This window comes from Oncorhynchus kisutch, linkage group LG6, assembly GCF_002021735.2.
Source record: "Oncorhynchus kisutch isolate 150728-3 linkage group LG6, Okis_V2, whole genome shotgun sequence".
Classification (NCBI taxonomy): Eukaryota; Metazoa; Chordata; class Actinopteri; order Salmoniformes; family Salmonidae; genus Oncorhynchus; species Oncorhynchus kisutch.
Genome location: NC_034179.2, coordinates 46,911,478 through 46,938,779, shown reverse-complemented (window position 1 = coordinate 46,938,779; position 27,302 = coordinate 46,911,478). Strand labels below are relative to the sequence as shown.

General features: G+C 42.6%; 1 protein-coding gene across 6 annotated transcripts in view; it reads left to right on the top strand.

The window, feature by feature from the left end:
* The window catches only part of LOC109892925 (double C2-like domain-containing protein beta), a 303,986-nt gene that overhangs the window by 258,607 nt on the left and 18,077 nt on the right, over nucleotides 1-27,302 (top strand). For all 6 annotated transcript variants that reach the window (XM_031826820.1, XM_020485811.2, XM_031826817.1 and 3 more), the window contains 2 exons: nucleotides 19,168-19,294; nucleotides 26,336-26,493. In XM_031826820.1, the coding sequence (XP_031682680.1) occupies nucleotides 19,168-19,294; nucleotides 26,336-26,493 (285 nt within the window). The remainder of the gene's footprint in view (nucleotides 1-19,167; nucleotides 19,295-26,335; nucleotides 26,494-27,302) is intronic.

Below are 27,302 nucleotides of genomic sequence, written 5' to 3'. Positions count from 1 at the left end.
TGTGCAGGTCAGTTCTTACAACACCGTTCATGACAATTCATTTCTGTATGGACCTCACTTTATGCATGGGGGCATTGTCATGCTGAAACAGGAAAGGGCCTTCCCCAAACTCTTGCCACAAAGTTGGAAGCACAGAATCGTCTAGAATGTCATTGTATGCTGTAGCGTTAAGACTTCCCATTACTGGAACTAAGAGGCCAGACCATGGAAAAACACCCCCGGACCATTATTCCTCCTCCGCCAAACTTTACAGTTGGCACTATGCATTGGGGCAGGCAGCTTTCTCCTGGCATATGCTAAACCTAGATTTGTCTGTCTGACTGCCAGATGGTGAAGCGTGATTCATCACTCCAGAGAACGCATTTCCACTGTTCCAGAATCCAATGGAGTCGAGGTTTACACCACTCCAGCCGATGCTTGGCATTGCTCATGGTGATCTTAGGCTTGTAAACGGCTGCTCGGCCATAAAAACCCATTCCACGAAGCTCCGGACGAAAACTTCTTGTGCTGACGTTGCTTCCAGAAGTTGCAACCGAGGAAAGACGATTGTACATGCTACGTGCTTCAGCACTCAGAGGTCCCATTCTGTGACCTTATGTGGCCTACCACTTCACGGCTGAGCCGTTGTTGCTCCTAGAGGTTTCTACTTCGCAAGAACAGCACTTACAGTTGACCGTGGCAGCTCTAGCAGTGCAGAAATTTGACAAACTGACTTGACGGTGCCACGTTTAAAGTCACCGTGCTCTTCAGTAAGGCCTTTCTACTGTCAATATTTGTCTATGGAGATTGCATGGCTGTGTGCTCGATTTTATACACCTGTCAGCAACGGGTGTGGTTGAAATAGACTAATCTACTAATTTGAAGCGGTGTCCACATACTCTTGTACGTATAGTGTATCAGCACATACACTGCCTCCTGAATTATTGGCACCCTGGGTAGATATGAACAAAAAAGGCTGTGAAAGAATGCCATTGTTGTTCATCAGCTTGATCTTACACTCAAAATATCATGAATCTAACCTTTATTTTAGATACATTTTTTAAATAAAATCGTCATTAATAAATCATTATTTTGTTCAAAAACATGCATGTCACAATTATTGGCACCCCTGCATTTAATACTTTGTGCACCCTCCCTTTGCCGAGATAAAAGCTCTGAGTCGTCTCCTATAGTATTTGATGAGATGGCAGAACACATAGGAAGGGATTTGTGACCATTCCTCCATACAGAAACTTTCCAGATCCTTCAGAGTCCTTGGTCCTCGCCTGTGGACTCCTCTTCAGCTCACTCCACATGTTTTCAATGGGGATTAGGTCAGGGGACTTGGATGGCCAGTGCAAAAGCTTGATTCTATGGCCTTCGTGTTTCAACTTTAGAGTCTGTACTCCTCTCTGAATCCAAATCAAAGTTCAAGCAGAGAGTTCACCAGGAGACATCTTTGGAATCGATCGTCTTCACGTTTCTTATAAGTGAATTCATATTGCAGATTTGATTGAGCTGTTGTTGAATAGTAGTTTGCTGTAGGTTTGGCAAAGTGACCACAAGACGTTCCAAAAGAGAACGGACCAACTTTACTTAGCCTCCAGGTGCCTTATTTCAAATCCATGTGTAACCACCCAAGCATCAATGGTATGGGTTCATTGATCCCTATGTAGTGAGTGCAGTAACTGCCATTTCAGTCGCAGCCTTAGTCTTGGCATGTTAGCATTTATAAGTGTGTCACCACCACCTCCAGCAATGTACAACCTTTCTGTTGCGCTGTGATTAGAGAATTGACTTGTTAGCCGTCGGACGGTCTGCTTGCCACAGCCAGCCCCATGCAGAGATGGCCCATATTCAACTCTCTCCACTAACCTTCAGGAGTTACAGATGTAAACCGCAAAATAAAGCACAAACCAAAACACCACTGGCTGAAATATTGTTCCATACAAAACTAACAAATGGAGGCAGACAAAATAGCCTCTTCTTTGTGTGTGTGTAATTAACACTGAGTGTACAAAACATTAAGAGCACCTTCCAAGTATTGAGTTTCTTTGAGACCCTAATTTACCTTTATTTCAACAGGGAAGTCGTATTGAGACTAAAGTCTCTTTTACAAATGATCCCTGCAAAATACAAAAACAAGCACACAATAGGCAAGCCCAGACAAACATCAATATACACGAAAAAAATACACTTTAAGGTACAAAATACATTCAAATAAAAGAAACACATTCTTTAATTTAAAAAGCCTCTGTTATCTGTATGAGGGGACACCAAAGCGTCCAATTGAAATGTCCTCTGAAGATATTTCCAAACATAGACACCCAAGAAGTCTCCAGAGTTAACCAACCCTGTGACCGGCTTTAATAACTTGTCATTTTAAACTGGGAAGTTAGGTAAGTCGGAAGCTTGTGGAGCAGGGCTTTTTAAACAAAAAGAGCATAATGAGGATCTGCGTGTCTTCAAAGAGGTCCAGCCAACCTTTTGGTAAAGAATGCAGTGATGTGTAATAAATCTGTCTCCTGTGATAAAACAATGGGCGCTGTGATAAACGGCATCCAGGGTTTTAAGAGTAGTGGCAGCTGCACTTTGATTAATAGTGTCACCATAATCAAGAACAGGTAGAAAGGTTGACTGCACAATCTGCTTCCTGCTGACTAGAGAGTCTAGATCTGTTTCTGTAAAAATATATATATATATCTTTAAATCTTAACTTCCTAAAAAGCTCATTTGTATGTTTTTTTAAACATTAAATTATTGTCAATCCAAATACTCACACAAATCCAAAAGAATGTAGGCCTATGCCATTGCAAAATGTAATGCTTCTAACCAAAAGAGTCAACTATAGGCCTACTGGCATTATGTTAGATGGATTGGATGCGCATTTGGTGTCTAGCTGTAGGCCAGTTGTCTCGTGATATTGGCGACCATCATCAGCTGATCCAGAAAATAAAACAAATATTTATAGAAAATAATTAAGCTAAATAAATGGTCTACTTCTTCTGGCCACAGACAGCACAGAGAACACCAATACCCGTGCACACCTGAAGAACAAAGCAATGAGCGCTCTAAACAGCTGACTGACAATATCAAACAATGATAAATCAACGGATAAATCAAATGTATTGGAATAAAGGCATTGGCTATTTTTATCGAGGGCACATGGGAACAAATGGCGAAAATGAGCAAATACTAAGGAGTATCGATGCATTTTAGCTCTACTGAGTAGACAGCATCATGAACAGGGAGATGGTTTGTGCAGCCACATATAAATAAATGGTTTAAACCATGACAGGGAGGTGGGGGTGGTAATTTCATTTGGAAGCTTTTATTTTCATATTTACCACTGTAAAACATATTTACAACTGCATTTTACACAAATAGGAGAATTGTTAAATTAACGTTATTTAGGGACCGCCCTGGTACAGACATTATCTGAATGTCAGCATTGAATGTCAGGTTGCCATACTACGAGGGGATACAGCCCAACAGGATGCTCTCAATTGTGCATCTGTAGAAGTGTGTGACTGTCATAAGGGCCAAGCCAAATTTCTTTAGCCTCCTGAGGTTAAAGAGGCGCTGTTGCGTCTTCTTCCCCACACTGTCTGTGTGGGGTGACCATTTCAGATTGTCAGTGATGTGTACACAGAGGAACTTGAAGTTTATCACCTTCTCCATTGCGGCCCGTCGATGTGGGTGGGGGAGTGCTCCCTCTGCTGTCTCCTGAAATCCATGATCAGCTCTTTTGTTTTGTTGACGTAGAGGCAGACGCTATTTTCCTGCCACCACTCCGACAGGGCCCGCACCACCTCCCTGTAGGCTGTCTCTTAATTTTTGGTAATCAAGCCTACTACTGTTGTGTCGTCTGCAAACTTGATGATTGAGTTGGAGGCGTGCGTGGCCATGCAGTCATGGGTGAACAGGGAGAACAGGAGGGGGCTGAGCATGCACCCTTGTGGGGCCCCTGTGTTGAGGATCAGCATAGTGGAGGTGTTGTCAGGAAGTCCAGGACCCAGTTGCACAAGTCTGGATTCAGACCCAGGGCCCCAAGCTTAATGATGAGCTTGGAAGGTACTATGGTGTTGAAGGCTGAGCTGTCGTCAATGAACAGCATTCTTCTTGTCCAGATGGGATAAGGCAGTGTGCAGTATGATGGCAATTGCATCGTCTGTGGATCTATTGGGGCGGTATGCAAATCGAAGTCGTTCTAGGTTGTCAGGTAAGGTGGAGGTGATATGATCCTTAACTAATCTCTCAAAGCACTTCATGTTGACAGAAGTGAGTGCTACAGGGCAATAGTCATTTAGTTACCTTTGCTTTCTTGGGTACAGGAACAATGGTGGACATCTTGAAGCAAGTGGGGACAGCAGGCTGGGATAGGGAGAGATTGAATATGTCCGTAAACACGCCAACCAGCTGGTCTGCGCATGCCCTGAGGATGCGGCTAGGGATGCCATCTGGGCCGGCTGCCTTTCGAGGGTTAACACGCTTAAATGTCTTACTCACGTCAGCCTATTGAGAACAAGAGCCCACAGTTCTTAGGAGCGGGCTGCATCGGTGTCACTATGTTGTCCACAAGGAGGGTGAAGAAGGTGTTTAGCTTGTCCGGGAGCAAGGCGTCAATGTCTGCGACGTGGCTGGTTTTCCCTTTGTAATCCATGATCGTCTGGAGTCCCTGCCACATACATCTCGTGTCTGAGCCGTTAAATTGCAAATCCACTTTATCTGGGTACTGACATTTTGCCTGATTTATTGCCTTATGGAGGGTATAACAGAACTGTTTGTATTTTACCTTATTCCCATTCACCTTGACGTTGTTAAGTACGGTGGTCGCGCTTTCAGTTTTGTGCATATGCTGCCATCTATCCACAGTTGGTTTGGGTAGGTTTTAATAGTCACAGTGGGAACAACATCCCCTATACACTTCCTGATGAACTCAGTCACTGTGTCAATGTATACGTTAATGTTATTCTCAGAGGCAACCCGGAACATATCCCAGTTCGCGTGATCAAAACAATCTTGAAACATTCATTCAGATTGGTCAGACCAGCATTGAATAGACCTTAGTACATGTACTTCCTGTAGGCTGGACAGTAGAACGAGTCAAAATTCACCCAAGGCTGAAAATAACTTTGGCTGAGCTGCAACACTGGAGCGAGGCCACAGCAAATGAATTGAAACTAACCTTCACAGAGCCTCTTCTGGCTGGTGGGATGCTTAGAATTCCATTTCCCCTAAATGGCACCAAAAAATGTATCCCTTTTTATTTTACCACTACAATCTGTTCTTAGGATGAAACTGGAGAAAAAAAAATGTGTGTAAAAAGTAAACATCCGCACCTCGATGCTGTCAACTGTGCTTATTTGGAAGTAGGAAAAAAATGTAAACTGACTATAAAAACGGACTATTTCTGGTCTAGTGATCGATGACAACTGAGCTCGCTGCCCAGACTTACAGTGCATTCGGGAAAGTATTCAGATCCCTTGACTTTTTCCACATTTTTTTACATTACAACCTTATTCTGAAATTGATTTTCTTCTACAGACAATAGACATAGACATTTTTGCAAATGTATTACAAAATAAAGAAAACTGAAATATGACAGATGGTTTAGGCCCTTTCATCTTTAAGGTTGCTGCCCTATCATCACCAATCCTATCTCTGAACATTTTAACCTGTCTCTCCTCTCTGGGGAGGTTCCCATTGCTTGGAAGGCAGCCACAGTGCGTCATTTATTTAAAGGGGGAGTTAGCTGATCATAATTTTCTATTTTGCCCTGTTTATCAAAAGTTTTGGAAAAACGTGTCAATAATCAACTGACTGGCTTTCTTGATGTCTAGCATTCTTTCTGGTATGAAATCTGGTTTCCGCTCAGGTTATGGATGTGTCACTGCAACCTTAAAGGTCCTCAATGATGTCACCATTGCCCTTATCACTAAGCAATCACTAAGTTGTTTTTTTTATTTACTTGGCCAAAGGTTTTGATATGGTTGAACATTCCATTCTTGTGGGCCGGCAAAGGAGTATTGGTGTCTCTGAGGGGTCTTTGGCCTGGTTTGCTAACTACCTCTCTCAAAGAGTGCAGTGTATAAAGTCAGAACATCTGTCTCAATCCTAGGCCCCATGCTCTTCTCAATTTGCGTCAACAACATAGCTCAGGCAGTAGAAAGCTGTCTCATCCATTTATATGTACAGTGGGGCAAAAAAGTATTTAGTCAGCCACCAATTGTGCAAGTTCTCCCACTTAAAAAGATGAGAGGCCTGTAATTTTCATCATAGGTACACTTCAACTATGACAGACAAAATGAGAAATAGATATCCAGAAAATCACATTGTATGATTTTTTTATGAATTTATTTGCAAATTATGGTGGAAAATAAGTATTTGGTCAATAACAATAGTTTATCTCAATACTTTGTTATATACCCTTTGTTGGCAATTTTTTTTTTTTTTACCTTTATTTAACCAGGCAAGTCAGTTAAGAACACATTCTTATTTTCAATGACGGCCTAGGAACAGTGGGTTAACTGCCTGTTCAATGGCAGAACGACAGATTTTGTACCTTGTCAGCTCGGGGATTTGAACTTGCAACCTTTCGGTTGACAGAGGTCAGAGGTCAAACGTTTTCTGTAAGTCTTCACAACGTAATGGCAGAAGCACAGTGGCTATGAGGAACCTGAGAGAAACCAGGCTCCGAGGGGTGGGCAGTCCTCTTCTGGCTGTGCCGGGTGGAGATTATAAGAATACATGGCCATTAAGGCTAGATCGTTCTTCAGTATGCTCAAACGTTAATAGAAACTGAGAGAGAGACTGAGAGAGTGAAACAGCTGTTCCTGGACAAAGTAGCACATCCGATGAAACAGGTCATGTTTCCATAGCCGCATGCAGAACATTTGATGCCCTCTCAAGTCCAAATTGAAGTCCCTCTACCTTCTCTAAAAAACAAAGGGATATTATTTCAGGTTCGGGGTGATTCTAAATATCCTTGGAAAGGGGCATTCAAGCATACAGCATGGAGCACGTAAACTATTACCTGGTAGCAATGGAACCCATTTCATCTGAAGGGTTCCCATTGAAACCACCTTCAAATGATTTCAGTTACTCCAACAACCATAATGAAGATACTAAATTAACCACACCAGCTATACCAGCGTGTTTCACTGGAGCTGGGTAAGTGGAGGTAATCAGCAGCCCATCACCTGAGAGCATAGGAACATACCGTACTCAGTCATAACACATGGGAGAGATGAGGCAAAGGCCCTGCTCCTTATAAACATTATGCGATGCTGAGATAATCGTATAGGCTCAGCAGTAAGGCTTCCTTAGCCACACACTGCATTAGCCTCAGCCTAATTTGACAGCTTCCCTGTCATCCGCCATCACTCCTCTCCCTCTCTCTTCACAAGAGCCAAGAGGAGTGATTATTCAGTATTGGACAGAGTTAGTGTTCTAGTGTTAGGTTCTAAATGAACCTATTAAAACTCACGGACACTTAATAAAGCTCAAACCAAGTTTATTCACCCATTGGGTAGATACAGCTGCATGAGACAAACATATTCAAACAAGCACTGATATTTAACCCTTTCTCCTATGCTGAGTCTACTACACATCTGAACAGCCAATGCATCTCTGTTGCTAGACAGAACCTTAGCGATATCTGTTCTTCCTTACTTCATCTGACCTGACCTCGTCCCCAAAGTTCTCACTCCTCCCCAACTCATGGCTGTCATGTTGACTTGTACATGACCGTGTCTCTTCTCCTCCCAAAGGATCCCTGATGGCTTACAATAACATATCCGGACAGAATGTAAACGTTATACATTCCCCTCTCTCCCTCAGTAATAATAAAATATTATTTCATATTCTCAGAACCCAACACTATAAATCACATATTTATTTTTTTGAATATGTATTGAAGTCAAATTAAACACTTGTATTCGTGAAGAGAAGAGAGATGTGTTTGTGTTTCTCCCCTTTATCCTTCCCAGGAGTCAATCAAATCTGTATACGGCTCTTAAACACACTACAAGTGTGTCCCAAATGCCACCCTATTCCCTTTGTAATGCAGACTCTGTAATCATCTGCTGTTCACTAGTCCCAGGCAGCGGATTGGAGTGTCCTCAATGCCTCCAACGATTCACTCTTTGTTTGCCCGGGTTAATTTATATATTAATTGTCTTACTACGAGAAGCTTACCCTAGCCTAGTTTTCTGCAATGATAGACAGATGTGTACACAAGGAGTGATTGCTTGGTTTCAAGGTTCTGTTGAGCAGGGATTTGTCTTCAACAAACCCAAGACAACCCATTCAGGTCCATGGTTTAGTCAGTTGCGATAGACATTCAATGGGTTCATTTTTGGTAGAGGGGATTGTTGCTCGAATCAGTTGTAGGATGTCCTCAAGCAGTGAAGTTGAACAAGATGTCCATTAAATGTCATGCTTACAACATATGCCTTTTGGATTCTTAGTAGTAGGAGATGGTATCACATTTTTATACCGTCAGACTTGGGATTTGAACCTGTTGCCCTCTTGCACTCCTGTGACCAAGTTGCACATCTGTCTCTAATCTAAGCCACCTGCCATCCAAGGTAGGACATAGTTATATGTTCTACTTAGCCCATTTTGACCCGATTTATCCTGATTGCTCTGTGAAACAGACGCTTTCACCAATCATATCAAACAAAATGTGTTCCCACTCACTGACCTCTGCGTAATTGGTTAATTTGATAGACACATCTTTCAAAGATATAATTTTCACTCTGTGTTTACGAACGTGTGACATGCGTATGAAAAGAGGTAGGGGGGATGCTTAGAACATTGAAGTGAGCACGCTGAGGCTTGACTACTATTTAAATGAATGTCTTTTTTCTTTTTGGACATTTATTCTTTGAGCAGAGAATCGTCCCACAATTGCTGACAGAGCACCAAACAGAGACGTCACTGCGTTCAGTTCATTTCAAACCACTGCAAAGAGAGCAACCCCCCACAAACATACAGTGCCGTGAAAAAGTATTTGCTCCTTTTCAGATTTTCTCTATTTTGAGATCTTCAAACAAACCCTAATATTAGATCAAGGGAACCTGAGTTTACAAATAACAAAAAAATTGCAATTATTTATTTAAATATAAAATTTATGCAACACCCAATTCTAACTGGCACCTTTAGCTGCAATGACTGCAACCAAATTCTTCCTGTAGTTGTTGATCAGTCTCTCACATCGCTGTGGAGGAATTTTGGCCCACTCTTGCATGCAGAGCTACTTTCACTCAGCAACATTTGTGAGTTTTCAAGCATGAACTAATCGTTTCAAGTCCTGCCACAACATCTCAAATGGGATTAGGTATGGACTTTGACTAGGCCATTCAAAAACTTCAAATTTGTTTCCTTTTAACCGTTTTCATGTATATTTGACTGCATGTTTTGGATCATTGTATTTGTATTTATCATGGATTCCCATTAGCTGCTGCCAAGTCAGCAGCTACTCTTCCTGGGGTCCAGCAAAATTAAGGCAGTTTATACAATATTAAAAACATTACAATACATTCACAAACAGTGTGCCCTCAGGCCCCTACTCCACCACTACCACATATATACAGTACAAAATCCATGTGTACGTTGTGTATAGTGCGTATGCTATCGTGTGCGTATGCATGTGTCTGTGCCTATGTTTGTGTTGCTTCACAGTCCCCGCTGTTCCATAAGGTGTTTATCTATTTTTTTAATCTAATTTTACTGCTTGCATGAGTTACTTGATGTGGAATAGAGTTTCATGTAGTCATGGCTCTATTTAGTACTGTGTACGTTCCAAAGTCTGTTCTAGACTTGGGGAATGTGAAGAGACCTCTTGTGGCATGTCTTGTGGAGTATGCATGGGTGTCCGAGCTGTGCGCCAGTAGTTCAGACAGCTCAGTGCATTCAACATGTCAATACCTCTCATAAATACAAGCAGTGATGAAGTCAATCTCTCCTCCACTTTGAGCAAGGAGAGATTGACATGCATATTATTAATATTAGCTCTCTGGTCATCCAAGGTGCCAGCTGTGCAGCCCTGTTCTGAACCAATTGCAATTTTTTGTCCTTTTCTTGACCATTTTTTTGTCCTTTTTTGTGGCACCTGACGACACGACTGAACAGTAGTCCAGGTGCGACAAAACTAGGGCCTGTAGGACCTGCCTTGTTGACCGTGCTGTCAAGGAGGTAGAGCAGGGCCTTACCATGGACATACTTCTCCCCATTTTAGCTACTGTTGTATCAATATGTTTTGACCATGACAGTTAAAATCCAGGCTAACTCTAAGCAGTTTAGTCATCTCAACTTGCTGAATTTCCACATTTTTATTTTTATTTTTACCTTTATTTAACCAGGCAAGTCAGTTAAGAACATATTCTTATTTTCAATGACGGCCTGGGAACAATGGGTTAACTGCCTGTTCAGGGGCAGAACGACAGATTTGTACCTTGTCAGCTCGGGGGTTTGAACTCGCAACCTTCCGGTTACTAGTCCAACGCTCTAACCACTAGGCTACGCTGCCGCACATGATTTAATACAAGATTTAGTTGAGGTTTAGGGTTTAGTGAATGATTTGTCCCAAATTCAGTGCTTTTAGTTTTAGAAATATTTAGGAATGACTTATTCCTTGCCACCCACTCTGGACCACACTTTTAACATAGGCCAGCCCTGTTGTAACCTCATATCCCAGCAATAATTTATTCTATTACGGATGGGAAGAAAACACCTCAATTTGCTCAACTTGCCATTGGCTCAACCATTAGCTAAACTTAACCCAAGACAAATATTTTGACTATATTAGCCCACATAGCTACAAGGATGCACTTTCATTCTAGGTTTAGGACCTTATATTGATGTTTATAGAGACCCAAACTGATGTATAGAACAATCTTAAATGATCGACTTTGGTTTAGATACAAGCATCATGAAACCTTTAACACAATACATGTATTTGACTTGGTAAAATCATTTTTTTGGACCGAACTTGCTTACTACTTTCAATGTGGGTTCTTCCTTCACAGACTCCATGAAATGACGACCTCTTCCTAAATCTTTGGCAAACTTACTAATTTGGGGTTTCTTAAAAACAAGGGTGGCTAAACGTACCCCTTTGGCTCAATTTACCCCACTCTCCCCTACAATGACGAGCAGAGAGGAAAGTGAATGTATCGCTATACCTGAGCTGAGTCAAATGACAGTAAGGTACTATATTACACTGCAGCATAAAGCTACAATGGAGATGGTGAGAATGGATATGAGTTGGTGAGAGGGCTTCGACAGAGATATATTCAGAGATGGAATATAATTTCTAAAGCGGAATTGTAGGGGAACCACAGCTGTGGCATGGATCATGGATGAGGGCTGCCCTCTCTTTCCCCCTGGGACTGTCCATGGCTCGCTCCCGACAGGACATAATGGAGATGGATGAGCAGGGCACTGGAAGCTGGGCAAGCTGGGAAATGGGAGCGAACGGAACGAGGGAGAGAGGTCCTGTTTATCCTGTCACTGAGAAGGAGAGCTGGGGTGTGACAGCTGGATTAGGCCTACAGGGAGAGATAGCTGTGTGTTTCACCCTCTCTCTCTCCCCTCCATCGCTTGCTCACTCCCTCCCTCTCCATCCCCTCACCACCATTCCATATCTCACACACTGTGAGCAGGTTGGCTAGAGCTGGGCAGGCTTGTCACTGAATGTTGGCACGAGTATTGAAATGGTAAGGACTTCGAATAGAGTCCAGGTCTGATTTGACATCCACTGCAGCAATGTCTGGTTTTGTTTTTGATCTTTTGGACATGTTATTGTTGTTGTGACAATACATTTTACATTGAATATTTGGTGGCATCGTTTTAATTACACACAAAAGCTGTAATCGCTCAGAAACAGCAACATTGTTACCTGATTTGTTTATCAATTAAAGTCAAATTGAGGATTCACAAATACAACCAAGTTTGAGTTGGCATTGTCTACTACCTCCATCTCATCAGATTCTTTCATTTTGAACCTTTATTCAACCAAAACCTTGTTGTAGAAATGAATCCTCAATCCTAACCTTAACCATCTGTACACACCAACTTACACCAATTTATCCTCAACTAAAATGTTAGGCTAATGAAGTGGAATGAGTAGTTGATGATATTGTCAATTGGTCGATATTTGATTAAGGATGAATGGGAGGGCCACTAGCAGTTTATCCTCAACTAAAATGTTAGGCTAATGAAGTGGAATGAGTAGTTGATGATATTGTCAATTGGTCAATACTTGGCTAAGGATGAATGGGAGGGCCACTACTAGCCTTCACCGTGCTTGGGCCCCCTAAAAAGGGTGCACTCGTTCAGTCAAGGGTTTAAAGCCATCGGGAGGGTGTATGAATTTGCTAGAGGGAGTTTCAACTATCTCTCACACCTGTCCATTCCTTTTACATCCACAAGGTGAAGTGTATGAGTGTACACCTTGGGGAGAAAATGCATTTGGGCTGTAGTCCTGAATCTCTCATTGTGTTTGAGAATGAAGGGTTCTAAGTACCAATGTTATTTACAATGTTTGTTATTTTTTCATCAAAACACAGAACTACTGACCTTTTCATCTTCAATCATGACTTTAAGCATGCTGGGCTGTCAAGCAAGCTAGCACTTCATCGCTAACATTTTGAGAAGATAATGACTGTAGTGCTTTTCATTTTGATCCACCCAAAGCTGTAAACAAGGTCATAGAAAGCAAAACACATCCCATGTGGCGTTTTCGCTAATATAATCAGCTTCCACTTTGATAACTCATCGTAAGAAGCCAAAAACGGTCCACACTCCTGTTTTAGGTGTTCGCTAATCGGTGTGTCATTAACCTTGCTCAATAGCATCGTTTTCCATAAGCTGTCAGAGTAATTGATGTAATTGAACATTTGTGATAATAGAACTGTGAAAATCACTGAGCCACTCATGGTGAAATAGAACCCATTTGTGTCCAACGACTCACCACCAAGCCCCCATAAATGTAACTTTGTTTTAGGAAAACATCACATTTTTGTCATTTTAGCAAGTACTCATCATATCTAGAGCAACTTACATCAAGTATTATTTCACCAACTAATCACAGAAACTAAATGGATGTCAATGATACTCATTGTTCTCTTAAGATACATTTTTACCAGTCATAATCTAAATGGGACTGATTCTCTAGTTACTTTTACAAGAAATATTGAGAACATTTTCTGAGTGAATTGTGATTGTTTTTTGCAGGCGAGACGAGATTGAAAAGGAAAGAATATGTCCTCACTCCTCTGGATAAGCCACAAAACTATTTTCTCTGCGCCTTCATCGAATTCAGATGTTCTATTCATCTCATAACCGTGCCTTTACCACCTGTTTAATTCAACAGGAACAACAGAGGATGAGAAAGAAGCCCACATACGTTCCACAGCCAGCAAATCCATTTCCTCTCTAAATTAATTTGAAATCTGTACCACCTGTCCATAGGATAAATTGGTGACTGCTCAATGGCGTTTCTAATGTTGCTGCTGCGATTAGATTTGCCCCTCATGAGTGGAATGTAATTATAATTTGTTGTACGAAGGCCCATGGTTTCCCTCCACCTATCAATCAATTACACACTGAGAAAATAACTAATTTCACACATCATGAGCTCAATGTAAATAGATGTACTATACGCCACACAAAGGAAAACATTGGATGATTGTGCTTGCAAAAGCACTGTTCATATACACACACTGTTGAGAACATTGTATGTAGTTATTAGAACTGAATGAAATGCTCAAAATGAGAAAATAATTGTTACAGATCATTAAAGAGCCCCCGAGGTGTTATGGGAGGTAGAGAGGGGCTCGCTGAGAAGAGGCTGAAAGAGAAATCTGTAACACTTTATGTTCAAACTGTAAAAAGTGCCTTTCAAAGTATTCATCCCCCTTGGAGTTTTTCCTATTTTGTTGCATTTACAACCTGTAATTTAAATGGAAATGTAATGGACATACACAAAATAGTCGTTGTTTCACACAACCCCAAAAAAATGGAAAAGTGGTGCGTGCATATGTATTCACCCCCTTTGCTATGAAGCTCCTAAATACGATCTGGTGTAACCAACTACCTTCAGAAGTCACATAATTTGTTAAATAAAGTCCACCTGTGTGCAATCTAAGTATCACATGATCTGTCACATGACAGTATATATACACCTGTGCTGAAAGGCCACAGAGTCTGGAACACCACTAAGCAAGGGGCACCACCAAGCAAGCGACACCATGAAGACCAAGGAGCTCTCCAAACAGGTCAGGGACAAAGTTGTGGAGAAGTACAGATCAGGGTTGGGTTATGAAAAAATATACAAGACTTTGAACATCCCACGGAGCACCATTAAATCCATTATTAAACTACAAACATGCCAAGAGAGAGCTGCCCACCAAAACTCACGGACCAGGCAAGGAGGGCGTAAATCGGAGAGGCAACAAAGAGACCCAAGATAACCCTGAAGGAGCTGCAAAGCTCCATAGTGGAGATTGGAGTATCTGTCCATAGTACCACTTTAAACCGTACACTCCACAGAGCTGGGCTTTGCGGAGTGGCCAGAAAAAAAGCCATTGCTTAAGGAAAAGACTAAGCAAACACGTTTGGTGTTCATCAAAAGGCATGTGGGAGACTCCCCAAACATATGGAAGAAGGTTCCCTGGTCAGATGAGACTAAAATTGAGATTTTCAAGGAAAATGTTATGTCTAGCACAAACGCAACACCTCTCACCCCGAGACGACCATCCCCACAGTGAAGAATGGTGGTGGCAGCATCATGCTGTGGAAGTGTTTTTCATCTGCAGGGACTGGGAAACTGGTCAGAATTGAAGGAATGATGGATGACGCTAAATACAGGGAAATTCTTGAGGGAAACCTGCTTCAGTCTTCCAGAGATTTGAGAATGGGACGGAGGTTCTCCTTCTTGCAGGACAATGATCCTAAGCATACTGCTAAAGCAACACTTGAGTGGTTTAAGGGGACACATTTAAATGTCTTGGAATGGCCTAGTCAAAGCCCAGACCTCAACCCAATTGAGAATATGTTGTATGACTTAAAGATTGCTGTACACCAGCGGAACCCATCCAACCTGAAGCAGCTGAAGCAGTTTTGCCTTGAAGAATGGGCAAAAATCCCAGTGGCTAGATGTGCCAAGCTTATAGAGACATACCCCAAGAGACTTGCAGCTATAATTGCTACAAAAGGTGGCTCTACAAAGTATTGACTTTGGGGGGGTGAATAGTTATGCAAGTTTTCTGTGTCTTATTTCTTGTTTGTTTCACAATAAAAAGTATTTTGCATCTTCAAAGTAGTAGGCATGTTGTGTAAATCAAATGATACAAACCCCGCAACAATCCATTTAATTCCAGGTTGTAAGGCAGCAAAATATAAAAAATGCTAAGGGGGGTGAATACTTTCACAAGCCACTGTAGCCCCTGTTATTATGCTCAGTGCATTATATGACTTGCTTTAACCATTCATAAGGGTGGGTGTTAACTGGGGACGATGTATTGCCTAGCTACGCTAGTGTGGGACTGTAATTTGACTTTTATTTTGATAGCGGATGCTGTGGCTCTGACTATAAAGTGCAGGAGTTTCTGGCATAGCTTTAGTTTAGGGTAAGTTTCCATAGCAGGGGCCAGCCCTCTGCTCATAAGATTTATCCTTATATTTAATTTGTCCCCTGAAGATGTGTGGTTGCTCTTATTAAACCTTGGAGACAATATCTGAAGTCGCTGTGTCCACGGATTATTATTCTTTATCCTGGCCTTACACTAGCTTCATCCAGAGTGTCTCTTCATTAGGTTGCTAACAAGCCAAAAGCACGCTGAGTATAGCTAGGTATTAATCAAGGGCAGGAAGCTATCGTGAGTCTTGTCCAAAACTGAGATTTTTAGGGAAAAATGGTATGTTACGGAATGTAGGGTACTGGATAGTTTTCCTTGGGTTGGGTTTATTTCAATCCTGCACACAGATAGCAGTACCCAAGTAATCATTAATTTGGAGCGCAACTACATACAACCTGATCGTAATGCCCAGCACACTGACCTTTGGATATCCCTATAGGGCTAGTTAGGGACATTCAATACATTTACACAATGTACAATATTTAATCATTTCAATAGATCCAAATTTAAATGACATTAAAACCTCAAACAAAAAAACGAAACTATAACAACCTTGCATACAAGAGACACCCACATCAAAGCATGCCTCCAAGTCCCAAATCTCGTTCTCGGGTAGCATTTCCTAATGAGGATGATTGAAACCTAAGGCTAAATCAGTAAGTTCAGCCCCTCTTCAAGTATGTTGAACCCACAATCATGGCATTGCTAGCACTACACTCTTACCAACTGGTCCACACTGGACCACTTGGTCAGCCAGCTTTAAAATGCTATGTGAGAAAGCAAGGACCAACTCCAGTATTCTCAGAGAGGAGGAATAGGGTTATATTCAGTCATATGAAGTGGTCTCCCCATTGCCATCACTAGCAATGGGGAGAACGGAACATTGCCTTCTGTTCATTTACAAAGCTCTCCTATAGAAACTACCTTACTAGCTCAAATCGCTCCTGATATATAGAAATATCCCACTCGCTCCCAGGAATAGCTAATTCTTAAATATCATTTTGTCACTTAAGATCTAGACAAAACAGCCTTTAGGTTTTACATACCACATACAGTACCAGTCAAATGTTTGGAGACGCCTACTCAAGAGATTTTCTTTCTTTTACTATTTTCTACATTATAGAATAATATAGGAAACATCAAACTATGAAATGACACATTGGGATGCACCATCACACCACCTCCTCCATGCTTCTCGGTGGGAACTACACATGCACAGATCGTCCATTCACCTATTCTTCATCTCACAAAGACACAGCGGTTGGAACCAAAAACCTTACATTTGGACTCCACCTGTCTAATGTCCAATGCTTGTGTTTCTTGGCCCAAGCAAGTCTCTTCTTCTTATTGATGTCCTTTAGTCACGGTTTCTTTGCAGAAATTCGACCATGAAGGCCTGATTCCATATGTGCTATTTCATAGTTTTGATGTCTTCACTATTATTCTACAGGGTAGAAAATATATTTTTTTTAAATACACTGCTCAAAAAAATAAAGGGAACACTAAAATAACACATCCTAGATCTGAATGAATTAAATATTCTTATTAAAAACTTTTTTCTTTACATAGTTGACTGTGCTGACAATAAAATCACACAAAAAATTATCAATGGAAATCAAATTTATCAACCCATGGAGGTCTGGATTTGGAGTCAGACTCAAAATTAAAGTGTAAAACCACACTACAAGTCAAAATGAGGCTCAGTAGTGTGTGTGGCCTCCACGTGCCTGTATGACCTCCCTACAACGCCTGGGCATGCTCCTGATGAGGTGGCGGATGGTCTCCTGAGGGATCTCCTCCCAGACCTGGACTAAAGCATCCGCCAACTCCTGGACAGTCTGTGGTGCAACGTGGCGTTGGTGGATGGAGCGAGACATGATGTCCCAGATGTGCTCAATTGGATTCAGGTCTGGGGAACGGGCGGGCCAGTCCGTAGCATCAATGCCTTCCTCTTGCAGGAACTGCTGACACACTCCAGCCACATGAGGTCTAGCATTGTTTTGCATTAGGAGGAACCCAGGCCAACCGCACCAGCATATGGTCTCACAAGGGGTCTGAGGATCTCATCTCGGGACCTAATGGCAGTCAGGCTACCTCTGGTGAGCACATGGAGGGCTGTGCGGCCACCCAAAGAAATGCCACCCCACAGCATGACTGACCCACCGCCAAACCGGTCATGCTGGAGGATGTTGCAGGCAGCAGAACGTTCTCCACGGCGTCTCCAGACTGTCACATCTGTCACATGTGCTCATCGTGAACCTGCTTTCATCTGTTAAGAGCACAGGGTGCCAGTGGCGAATTTGCCAATCTTGGTGTTCTCTGGCAAATGCCAAACGTCCTGCACCGGTGTTGGGCTGTAAGCACAACCCCCATCTGTGCATGTCGGGCCCTCATACCACCCTCATGGAGTCTGTTTCTGACCTTTTGAGCAGACACATGCACATTTGTGGCCTGCTGGAGGTCATTTTGCAGGGCTCTGGCAGTGCTCGTCCTGCTCCTCCTTGCACAAAGGCAGAGGTAGCGGTCCTGCTGCTGGGTTGTTACCCTCCTACGGCCTCCTCCACATCTCCTGATGTACTGGCCTGTCTCCTGGTAGCACCTCCATGCTCTGGACACTACGCTGACAGACACAGCAAACCTTCTTGCCACATCTCGCATTGATGTGCCATCCTGGATGAGCTGCACTACCTGAACCACTTGTGTGGGTTGTAGACTCCATCTCATGCTACCACTAGAGTGAAAGCACCGCCAGCATTCAAAAGTGACGAAAACATCAGCCAGGAAGCATAGGAACAGAGAAGTGGTCTGTGGTCCCCACCTGCAGAACCACTCCTTTATTGGGGGTGTCTTGCTAAATGCCTATAATTTCCACCTGTTGTCTATTCCATTTGCACAACAGCATGTGAAATGTATTGTCAATCAGTGTTGCTTCCTAAGTGGACAGTTTGATTTCACAGAAGTGTGATTGACTTGGAGTTACATTGTGTTGTTTAAGTGTTCCCTTTTATTTTTTTGAGCAGTGTACATTTACATCCTGGAATGGGTAGGTGTGTCCAAACTTTTGACTGGTACTGTACATGGAATTAATTTCAGGGCACTTTGAGATTAGACTCCCGTGTGCCTTTTAGTCACTTGAGTGCATTGGTGGGAGACCTGTTCATAGAGGAGTTCACAAAGGATTTTTGAAGTCTTGATAGGTTGGGAAACTGTAGGGGAGACTGTTGGGGTAACTACTGTATTTGATTGATTATGTTATTATCTATTGATTGCATTTCGTATTTGATGTGTGTATTTTGCAAAAACAAAAAACTGTAAATATAGGTTAACTTTTATTTGATTTCTAATCCAGGAAACCTGGTGACTGGCTTTGATTAAATAGTAGCCCATAGTCAGTTCAACTCTTCTGCGGCTGCTGACCATGTGACTAATTTTCCATTTCTAAATTTTCCCTATTCTGTCTCTTCTGCAGTCTTCTTTTTTATTTCTCTCTCATAGCTGCTTTGTATCTTTTGATCTCTCTCTCTCTGTTCTGTACTTTCAGGATTTCAGTGTGTGATGAGGACAAGTTCCGCCACAATGAGTTCATTGGTGAGACGCGCATCCCCCTCAAGAAACTCAAGCCCAACCAGACCAAGAACTTCTACAACTGCCTGGAGAAACAGCTACCTGTAAGTTATCTCCAAATTGCCTTTTTCATCTACCCATTTAAAACCAAAATTAAGCATATCCAGGGAAATTAAGCATATCCTAAGTCATATCCTAAGTTAAATTGCTTATTTTGTCTCCACTGCTAAGTTAAAAGAATGTTATTTTATGTGCAGATAATTTGCCTAAATACCTTGTGTTGCAAGACAGCAATACTGTATGTATCCTGTCATTAATTTTGTTAAATCTTTTCACCTTTATTTAACCAGGTAGGCTAGTTGAGAACAAGTTCTCATTTACAACTGCGACCTGGCCAAGATAAAGCAAAGCAGTGCGACACAAACAACAACACAGAGTTACACATGGAATAAACAAACATACAGTCAATAACACATTAGAAAAAGTCTATATACGGTGTGTACAAATATGGTAAGATAAGAGAGGTACAATAAATAGGCCATAGTGGTGAAATAATTACAATATAGCAATTAAACACTGGAGTGATAGATGTGCAGAAGATGAATGTGCAAGTAGAGATACTGGGGTGCAAAGGAACAAAAAAAAATACAAAAATAACAGTATGGGGATGAGGTAGTTGGATGGGCTATTAACAGATGGGCTATGTACAGGTGCAGTGATCTGTGAGCTGCTTTGACAGTTAGTAAGGGAGATATGAGTCTTCAGCTAGTGAGAGAGATGGGAATCTCCAGCTTCAGTGATTTTTGCAGTTTGTTCCAGTCATTGGCAGCATAGAACTGGAAGGAAAGGCAGCCAAAGGAGGAATTGGCTTTGGGGGTAACCAGTGAGATATACCTGCTGGAGCGCGTACTACGGGTGGGTGCTTCTATGGTTCCCTAGCGAAGACTTATAGATGACCTGGAGCCAGTGGGTTTGGCGATGAATATGAAGCGAGGGCCAGCCAACGAGAGCATACAGGTCGCAGTGGTGGGCAGTATATGGGGGTTTGGTGACAAAACGGATGGCACTGTGATAGACTGCATCCAATTTGCTGAGTAGAGTGTTGGATGCTATTTTGTAAATGATATCACCGAAGTCAAGGATCGGCAGGATAGTCAGTTTTACTAGGGTATGTTTGGCAGCATGAGTGAAGGATGCTTTGTTGCGTAATAGGAAGCCGATTCAATTTTGGATTGGAGTTGCTTAATGCGACTCTGGAAAGAGAGTTTACAGTCTATCCAGACACCTAGGTATTTGTAGTTGTCCACATATTGTAAGTCAGAACTGTCCAGAGAAGTGATGTTGGACGGGTGGGCAGGTGCGGGAAGCCATCGGTTGAAGCGCATGCATTTAGTTTTACTTGCATTTAAGAGCAGTTGGAGGCCACGGAAGGAGAGTTGTATGTCACTGAAGCTCCTCTGGAGGTTTGTTATCACAGTGTCCAAAGAAGGGCCAGAAGTATACAGAATGGTGTCGTCTGCGTTGAGGTGGATCAGAGAATCACCAGAAGCAAGAGTGACATCATTGATGGATACAGAGAAACGAGTTGGCCTGAGAATTGAACTCTGTGGCGCCCCCATAGAGACTGCCAGAGGTCCGGACAACAGGCCCTCTGATTTGACACACTGAACTCTGTCTGAGAAGTAGTTGGTGAACCAGGCGAGGCTGTCATTTGAGAAGCCAAGGCTGTTGAGTCTGCCGATAAGAATGGGGTGATTGACAGAGTCGAAAGCCTTGGCCAGGTCGATGAATACAGGATATCGTTTAGGACCTTGAGCGTGGCTGGGGTGCACCCATGACCAGCTCGGAAACCAGATTGCGTAGCGGAGAAGGTACGGTGGGATTCGAAATTGTGGATAATCTGTTTGTTAACTTGGCTTTCAAAGACCTTAGAAAGGCAGGGTAGGATAGATATAGGTCTGTAGCAGTTTGGGTCTAGACTGTCTCCCCCTTTGAAGAGGGGGATGACCGCGGCAGCGGTCTAATCTTTGGGGATCTCAGACGATACGAAAGAGGTTGAACAGGCTAGTAATAGGGGTTGCAACAATTTTGGCGGATCATTTTAGAAAGAGAGGGTCCAGATTTTCTAGCCCGGCTGATTTGTAGGGGTCCAGATTTTGCAGCTCTTTCAGAACATTAGCTATCTGGATTTGGGTGAAGGAGAAATGGGGGAGGCTTGGGCAAGTTGCTGTGGGGGGTGCAGGGCTGTTGACCGGGGTAGGGGTAGCCAGGTGGAAAGCATGGCTAGCCGTAGAAAAATGCTTATTGAAATTCTCCATTATCGTGGATTTATCGGTGGTGAACGTGTTTCCTAGCCTCAGTGCAGTGGGCAGCTGGGAGGAGGTGCTCTTATTCTCCATGGACTTGGACTACAGTGTCCCAGAATGTTTTGGAGTTTGTGCTACAGGATACAAATTTCTGCTTGAAAAAGCTAGCCTTTGCTTTCCTAACTGCCTGAGTACATTGGTTCCTAACTTCCCTGAAAAGTTGCATATCAGGGGGGCTATTCGATGCTAATGCAGAACGCCACAGGATGTTTTTGTGCTGGTCAAGGTCAGTCAGGTCTGGAGAGAACCAATGGCTATTTCTGTTCCTGGTTCTACATGTTTTGAATGGGGCATGCTTATTTAAGATGGTGAGGGAAGCACTTTTAAAGAATAACCAGGCATCCTCTACTGATGGAATGAAGTCAATATCCTTCCAGGATACCCGGCCTAGGTCGATTTGAAAGGCCTGCTCGCTGAAGTGTTTTAGGGAGCGTTTGACAGAGATGAGGGGTGAACGTTTGACCTCAGACCTATTACGGACTGAGGCAATGATCGCTGAGATCCTGGTTGAAGACAGCAGAGATGTATTTGGAGGGCAGGTTGGTTAGGATGATATCTCTGAGGGTGCCCGTGTTTACGGATTTGGGGTTGTATCTGGTAGGTTCATTGATAATTTGTGTGATATTGAGGGCATCAAGCTTAGAGTGTAGGATTTCCAGAGTGTTAAGCATGTCTCCGTTTAGGTCACTTAATAGCACAAGCTCTGATAGATGGGGGGCAATCAATTCACATATGGTGTCCAGGGCACAGATAGGGGCAGAAAGTGGACTATAGCAAGTGGCAACGGTGAGAGACATGTTTCTGGAAAGGTGGATTTTTAAAAGTAGAAGCTCAAATTGTTTGGGCACAGACCTGGATAGTAAAGACAGAACTCTGCAGGTTATCTCTGCAGTAGATTGCAACTCTGCCCCCTTTGGCAGTTCTATCTTGTTGGAAAATGTTATAGTTAGGGATTCAAATTTCAGGATTTTTGGTGGCCTTCCTAAGCCAGGATTCATACACTGTTAGGACATCCAGGTTGGCAGAGTGTGCTAAAGCAGTGAATAAAACAAACTTAGGGAGGAGGCTTCTAATGTTAGCATGCATGAAACCAAGGCTTTTACGGTTACAGAAGTCAACAAATGAGAGCGTCTGGGGAATGGGAGTGGAGCTAGGCACTGCAGGGCCTGGATTAACCTCTACATCACCAGAGTAACATAGAACATAGTAGGATAAGGGTACGGCTGAAGGCTTTAAGAACTGGTCGTCTAGTACGTTCAGAACAGAGAGTAAAAGGAGCAGATATCTGGGCATAGTAGAATAGATTCAATGAATAATGTACGGACAAAGGTATGGTAGGATGTGAATACAGTGGAGGTAAACCTAGGCATTGAGTGACGATGACAGAGGTATTGTCTCTAGAGACACCATTTAAACCAGTTGAGCTCACCTTATGTGTGGGAGGTGGAACAAACAGGTTAGCTAAGGCTTATTGAGCAGGGCTGGAGGCTCTACAGTGAAATAAGACAATAATCACTAACCAAAACAGCAATGGACAAGGCATATTGACATTAGGGAGAGGCATGCGTAGCCGAGTGATCATAGGGTCCAGTGAGTAGATAGGCGGGCTGGAGACATGGCGATTCAGACAACTAGCGGGCCGGGGATAGCAGATGGGCCTTAGAGGGACGTCGCAACGGAATAAGTCTGTTGTAGCCCCCTCGTGCGGTTACGTCGGCAGATCAGTCGTGATGGATCAGCAGGGCTCTGTGTAGTAAAAGGGTCCAGGCCAATTGTCAAAATAGGTATTGTAGCCCAAGGAGTAGCTGATGGACCTCTTCAGCTAGCCGGGAGATTGGCCTAGCATAGGCTAGCTCCAGGCTAATTTGTGCTTGCTTTCGGGACAGAGATGTTAGCCAGGAGTAGCCACTCGGATAGCAGCTAGCTAGCTGAGATGATCCAGGTGAAAAGGTCCAGAGCTTGTGGTAACAATCCGGAGATATGGAGGAGAAGAAGTCAGATATGCTCTGGGTTGAATCGCGCTGAGCAGACTGGCAGGAGCCTGACTGCTACGCAATCTTGGATTAGAAATAATACATGATGGACCTTAAAATTATACTATTCTCCTGTATCTTAGTCCATTTCGCTCTGACATCACTCATCCATATGTATTTAGTCTTAATTCATTCCTACTTAGATTGGGGGGTATTGGGTATGTTGTGTAATTTGTTAGATATTACTTGTTAGATATTACTGCACGGTCGGAGCTAAAAGCAAAAGCATTTCGCTACACCCGCAATAACATCTACTAATCACCTGTATGTGACCAATAAAATTTGATTTGATTTGAAAACATTTCATATACCTGTACATCCCCTTTTAACACACTGTAAATTAACTTCATGAAACAACCACAGACATTTCAATGGAGCACCAATTACTGAGGGCTCAGTTCAACACTGTCTCTCTCCCTGAATTGAGCAGGTTTACAACATTAAGAACCCGGAGAGAATGACAGTCTCTCATAATCTACACAAGGAATGATATTTACTCATGGGCTTTTAACAAGGACTGGCCATGGATGCCCGAGGCATTTGTTTTACTCACAAGCTACTTATTTAGCGCACTGGAGGATGTTTCTAGCTATTGTTGTTATTTTACAGTACTGTCGCTAGTCATGTAGCTGCACCTTAATTGGAATTTAACTCAAGCTCTACGAAATGGATACTTATTTGAGCTGCAACATTTGAGTTGCTGTTTCCAAGAACCTTAGTTTGGGAGCTTTCCTTCTTACGAAAGACTGATTGATAGGGATGAGCCCTTAATTAATATTCACTCTTTTATCCGAGCGTGTCGTTAAAATCTCCTAATTTCATCGGGTTTAAGAGCGCTCACAGAAATGTGTTTTCTCTTACCATCAACAACACTGGAGGGAATCTGCTCCCGACTACTCAGAGAAGGCTTAGCCCAGTCTGACTGAGCATCACTGTCTTTCTTTCCATGCTGGCTTTACAACGTGCAGCCTTTTCATCAGCCTGTGGATTACTGAGCTACGTGCTGACATTATGTGTGTTAATGTGCTGACTTTCATGTCTTAAAGTAATGATGGACTGTCGTTTCTCTTTGCTTATTTGAGCTGTTCTTGCCATAATATGGACTTGGTCTTTTTCCAAATAGGGCTATCTTCTGTATACCACACTTACCTTGTCACAACACAACTGATTGGCTCAAACGCATTAAGAAGGAAAGAAATTCCACAAATTAACTTTTAAGAAGGCACACCTGTTAATTGAAATGCATTTTAAGTGACTACCTGCTCATGAAGCTGGTTGAGAGAATGTCAAGAGTGTCCAAAGCAGTCATCAAGGCAAAGGGTGGCTACTTTGAAGAATCTCAAACATAAAATGCAAGACAGCTTTGCGTTTTTAATGAGAGAAGATATGCAAAGCTTTTGTTTTTAGGCCTGAGACTTCATCTCGGGCATAACAACACCATGCCAATATACAGTGGGGCAAAAAAAGTATTTAGTCAGCCACCAATTGTGAAACTTCTCCCACTTAAAAAGATGAGAGGCCTGTGACCAAATTCTTATTTTCCACCATAATTTGCAAATAAATTCATTAAAAATCCTACAATGTGATTTTCTGGATTTTTTTTCTTCTAATTTTGTCTGTCATAGTTGAAGTGTACCTATGATGAAAATTACAGGCCTCTCTTGTCTTTTTAAGTGGGAGAACTTGCACAATTGGTGGCTGACTAAATACTTTTTTGCCCCACTGTATCGTCCAAACACTGGCTTCTCAGGCATTATCTCTTAAATAGAAGATATACAAACCTCAGACATTCTGACAATTCAGTGTGCATTCCATTTGATCTGTCCCCCTACCAACTTCCAATTTACTATGGCAAGCTTTCTTTCTATTTATGTGCTCACCCTCTCTCTCTCTCTCTCCATCCATTGCCCTCTTTGGTCTGCATTTTGTTTTGTTGTTATTTTTTAAAGTTTAAACCAGGAGGCTATCTAAGGGTGTCCCTGTGAAGCCCTGTGCAAACGCTCTATGAGGGTTACGTAAACGAGACAGAGTAGTCACACAGCGGGGCTGGGATCATTAGAGACGCTTCCTGCACAGCCAATTAGCTTGCGTCATTAGCAGAGAATTATGGGCAAAGTGCATTTCCGATAAGGTGGAAAGTGAGTTGGCAAATTTGCACATCTTAGATTTGGAATGTAATCGAGACGAATAGGCACATGGTATTAAAGGAACTGCGAAGAGTTGCTCTGTCCCTGTGCAGTCACTCCTGACAGGTATGGACTTAGACTATCATGCATGGAGATTGATTATAGGTGTTTTCCAAGAAGTCCACAGCAATACTTATTTTGCAAATCAAACTCCAAATCAAGTCACACCATTCGATTGGGTTCCCAATCTGATCAATGGACATTTTGCATTTGGAAAAGAAGCCCATCTAAAAAAGCCCTTATTGAAAACTTGGTCATCAACCCTAACTGGTGGAGCTGCTATGTACATCCCACTCAGTCCCCTCCACCAGGTTCCTCATGTAATGGGTTGTGGGTGTGAATGTTAACTATTGTAACTTCTGGTGACTGCAAGTGTTCCTCTAAACTGTTGATCAACTGTTGGACCTCATGAAGAGCCACCTTGGATTAAAATGGTATAGTGTACAGTTTATAATGGGCTGTGCGTAAGACTATGTTTCTATCGAGCACGACACCTTCACTATGTACTCACTGTGCTCCTTTCCTTTGACCACTCTGTGTCCCCACTCCTTTACCCGCAGATTGACAAGACAGACGACAAGTCCCTGGAGGAACGAGGGCGCATCATGATCTCCCTTAAGTACAGCTCCCAGAAGTCTGGCCTGGTGGTGGGCATCGTCCGCTGTGCCCACCTCGCCGCCATGGACGCAAACGGCTTCTCAGACCCCTATGTCAAAACGTGAGTTTGTCACACAGCCTAGCGACAACACATGTTCCCAAACGCATGTACTTCAGACCTCTAGTGGTACTGATTTTTACTCATCATCCCTTAGGTCTATATGGAATCAATCTTTGGTGTATAGTTTTCTCTGTTTTTATTAAACAAATAAAAGTGAATTCCATTTGGAAATGTTGAATGATACACATTTGATCCTGGTGTTGAAAAACAGGCAAAGATGCAACTCTGCATCTCCTATCTGCCAATATGTAATGATGCAAGAAATTCAGATTACCATGCACTCACAAGGAAAATTACACAAGAAAAATAATTACATAATTTACATTTAGCCAAAAATTCCTTGCTATGCCTAGGGCTTGCAATCATTATCCAGTTGCCAGCAGACCAGAGCAAGATCCAAATGGAGTCCTTGGAACAGAACAGATAGCAGCAGTGTTTCGGCAGTGAATCTCCGGTGATTACTCCTCAACATGAAAGAGATGTACTGAGCAAGAGGCCATCCTGAGGGCTGCAATTATGAACAAGTGTTCTTTTAATCACACCTGAACATTACTTGCACTTCTTTCATCTCGCTGAACGATGGAAGTGAAATTAACACATGGCTCTGGTGAGAACTCGAAAGAACAAAGGAGGAAGAAGACTCATTGGAAGAGAAGATGGCAATTCCAACCAACGATTGAGAACTGCTCCCCAAAGCCCGAAAGACTCACAGCCCAGATAATAGATTTACAAATGTCCTCTTTTGCGGGCTTGGAAGGAGACTTGTGTCCCAAATGGCACCCTATTCCCTATATAGTGCATTACTTTTG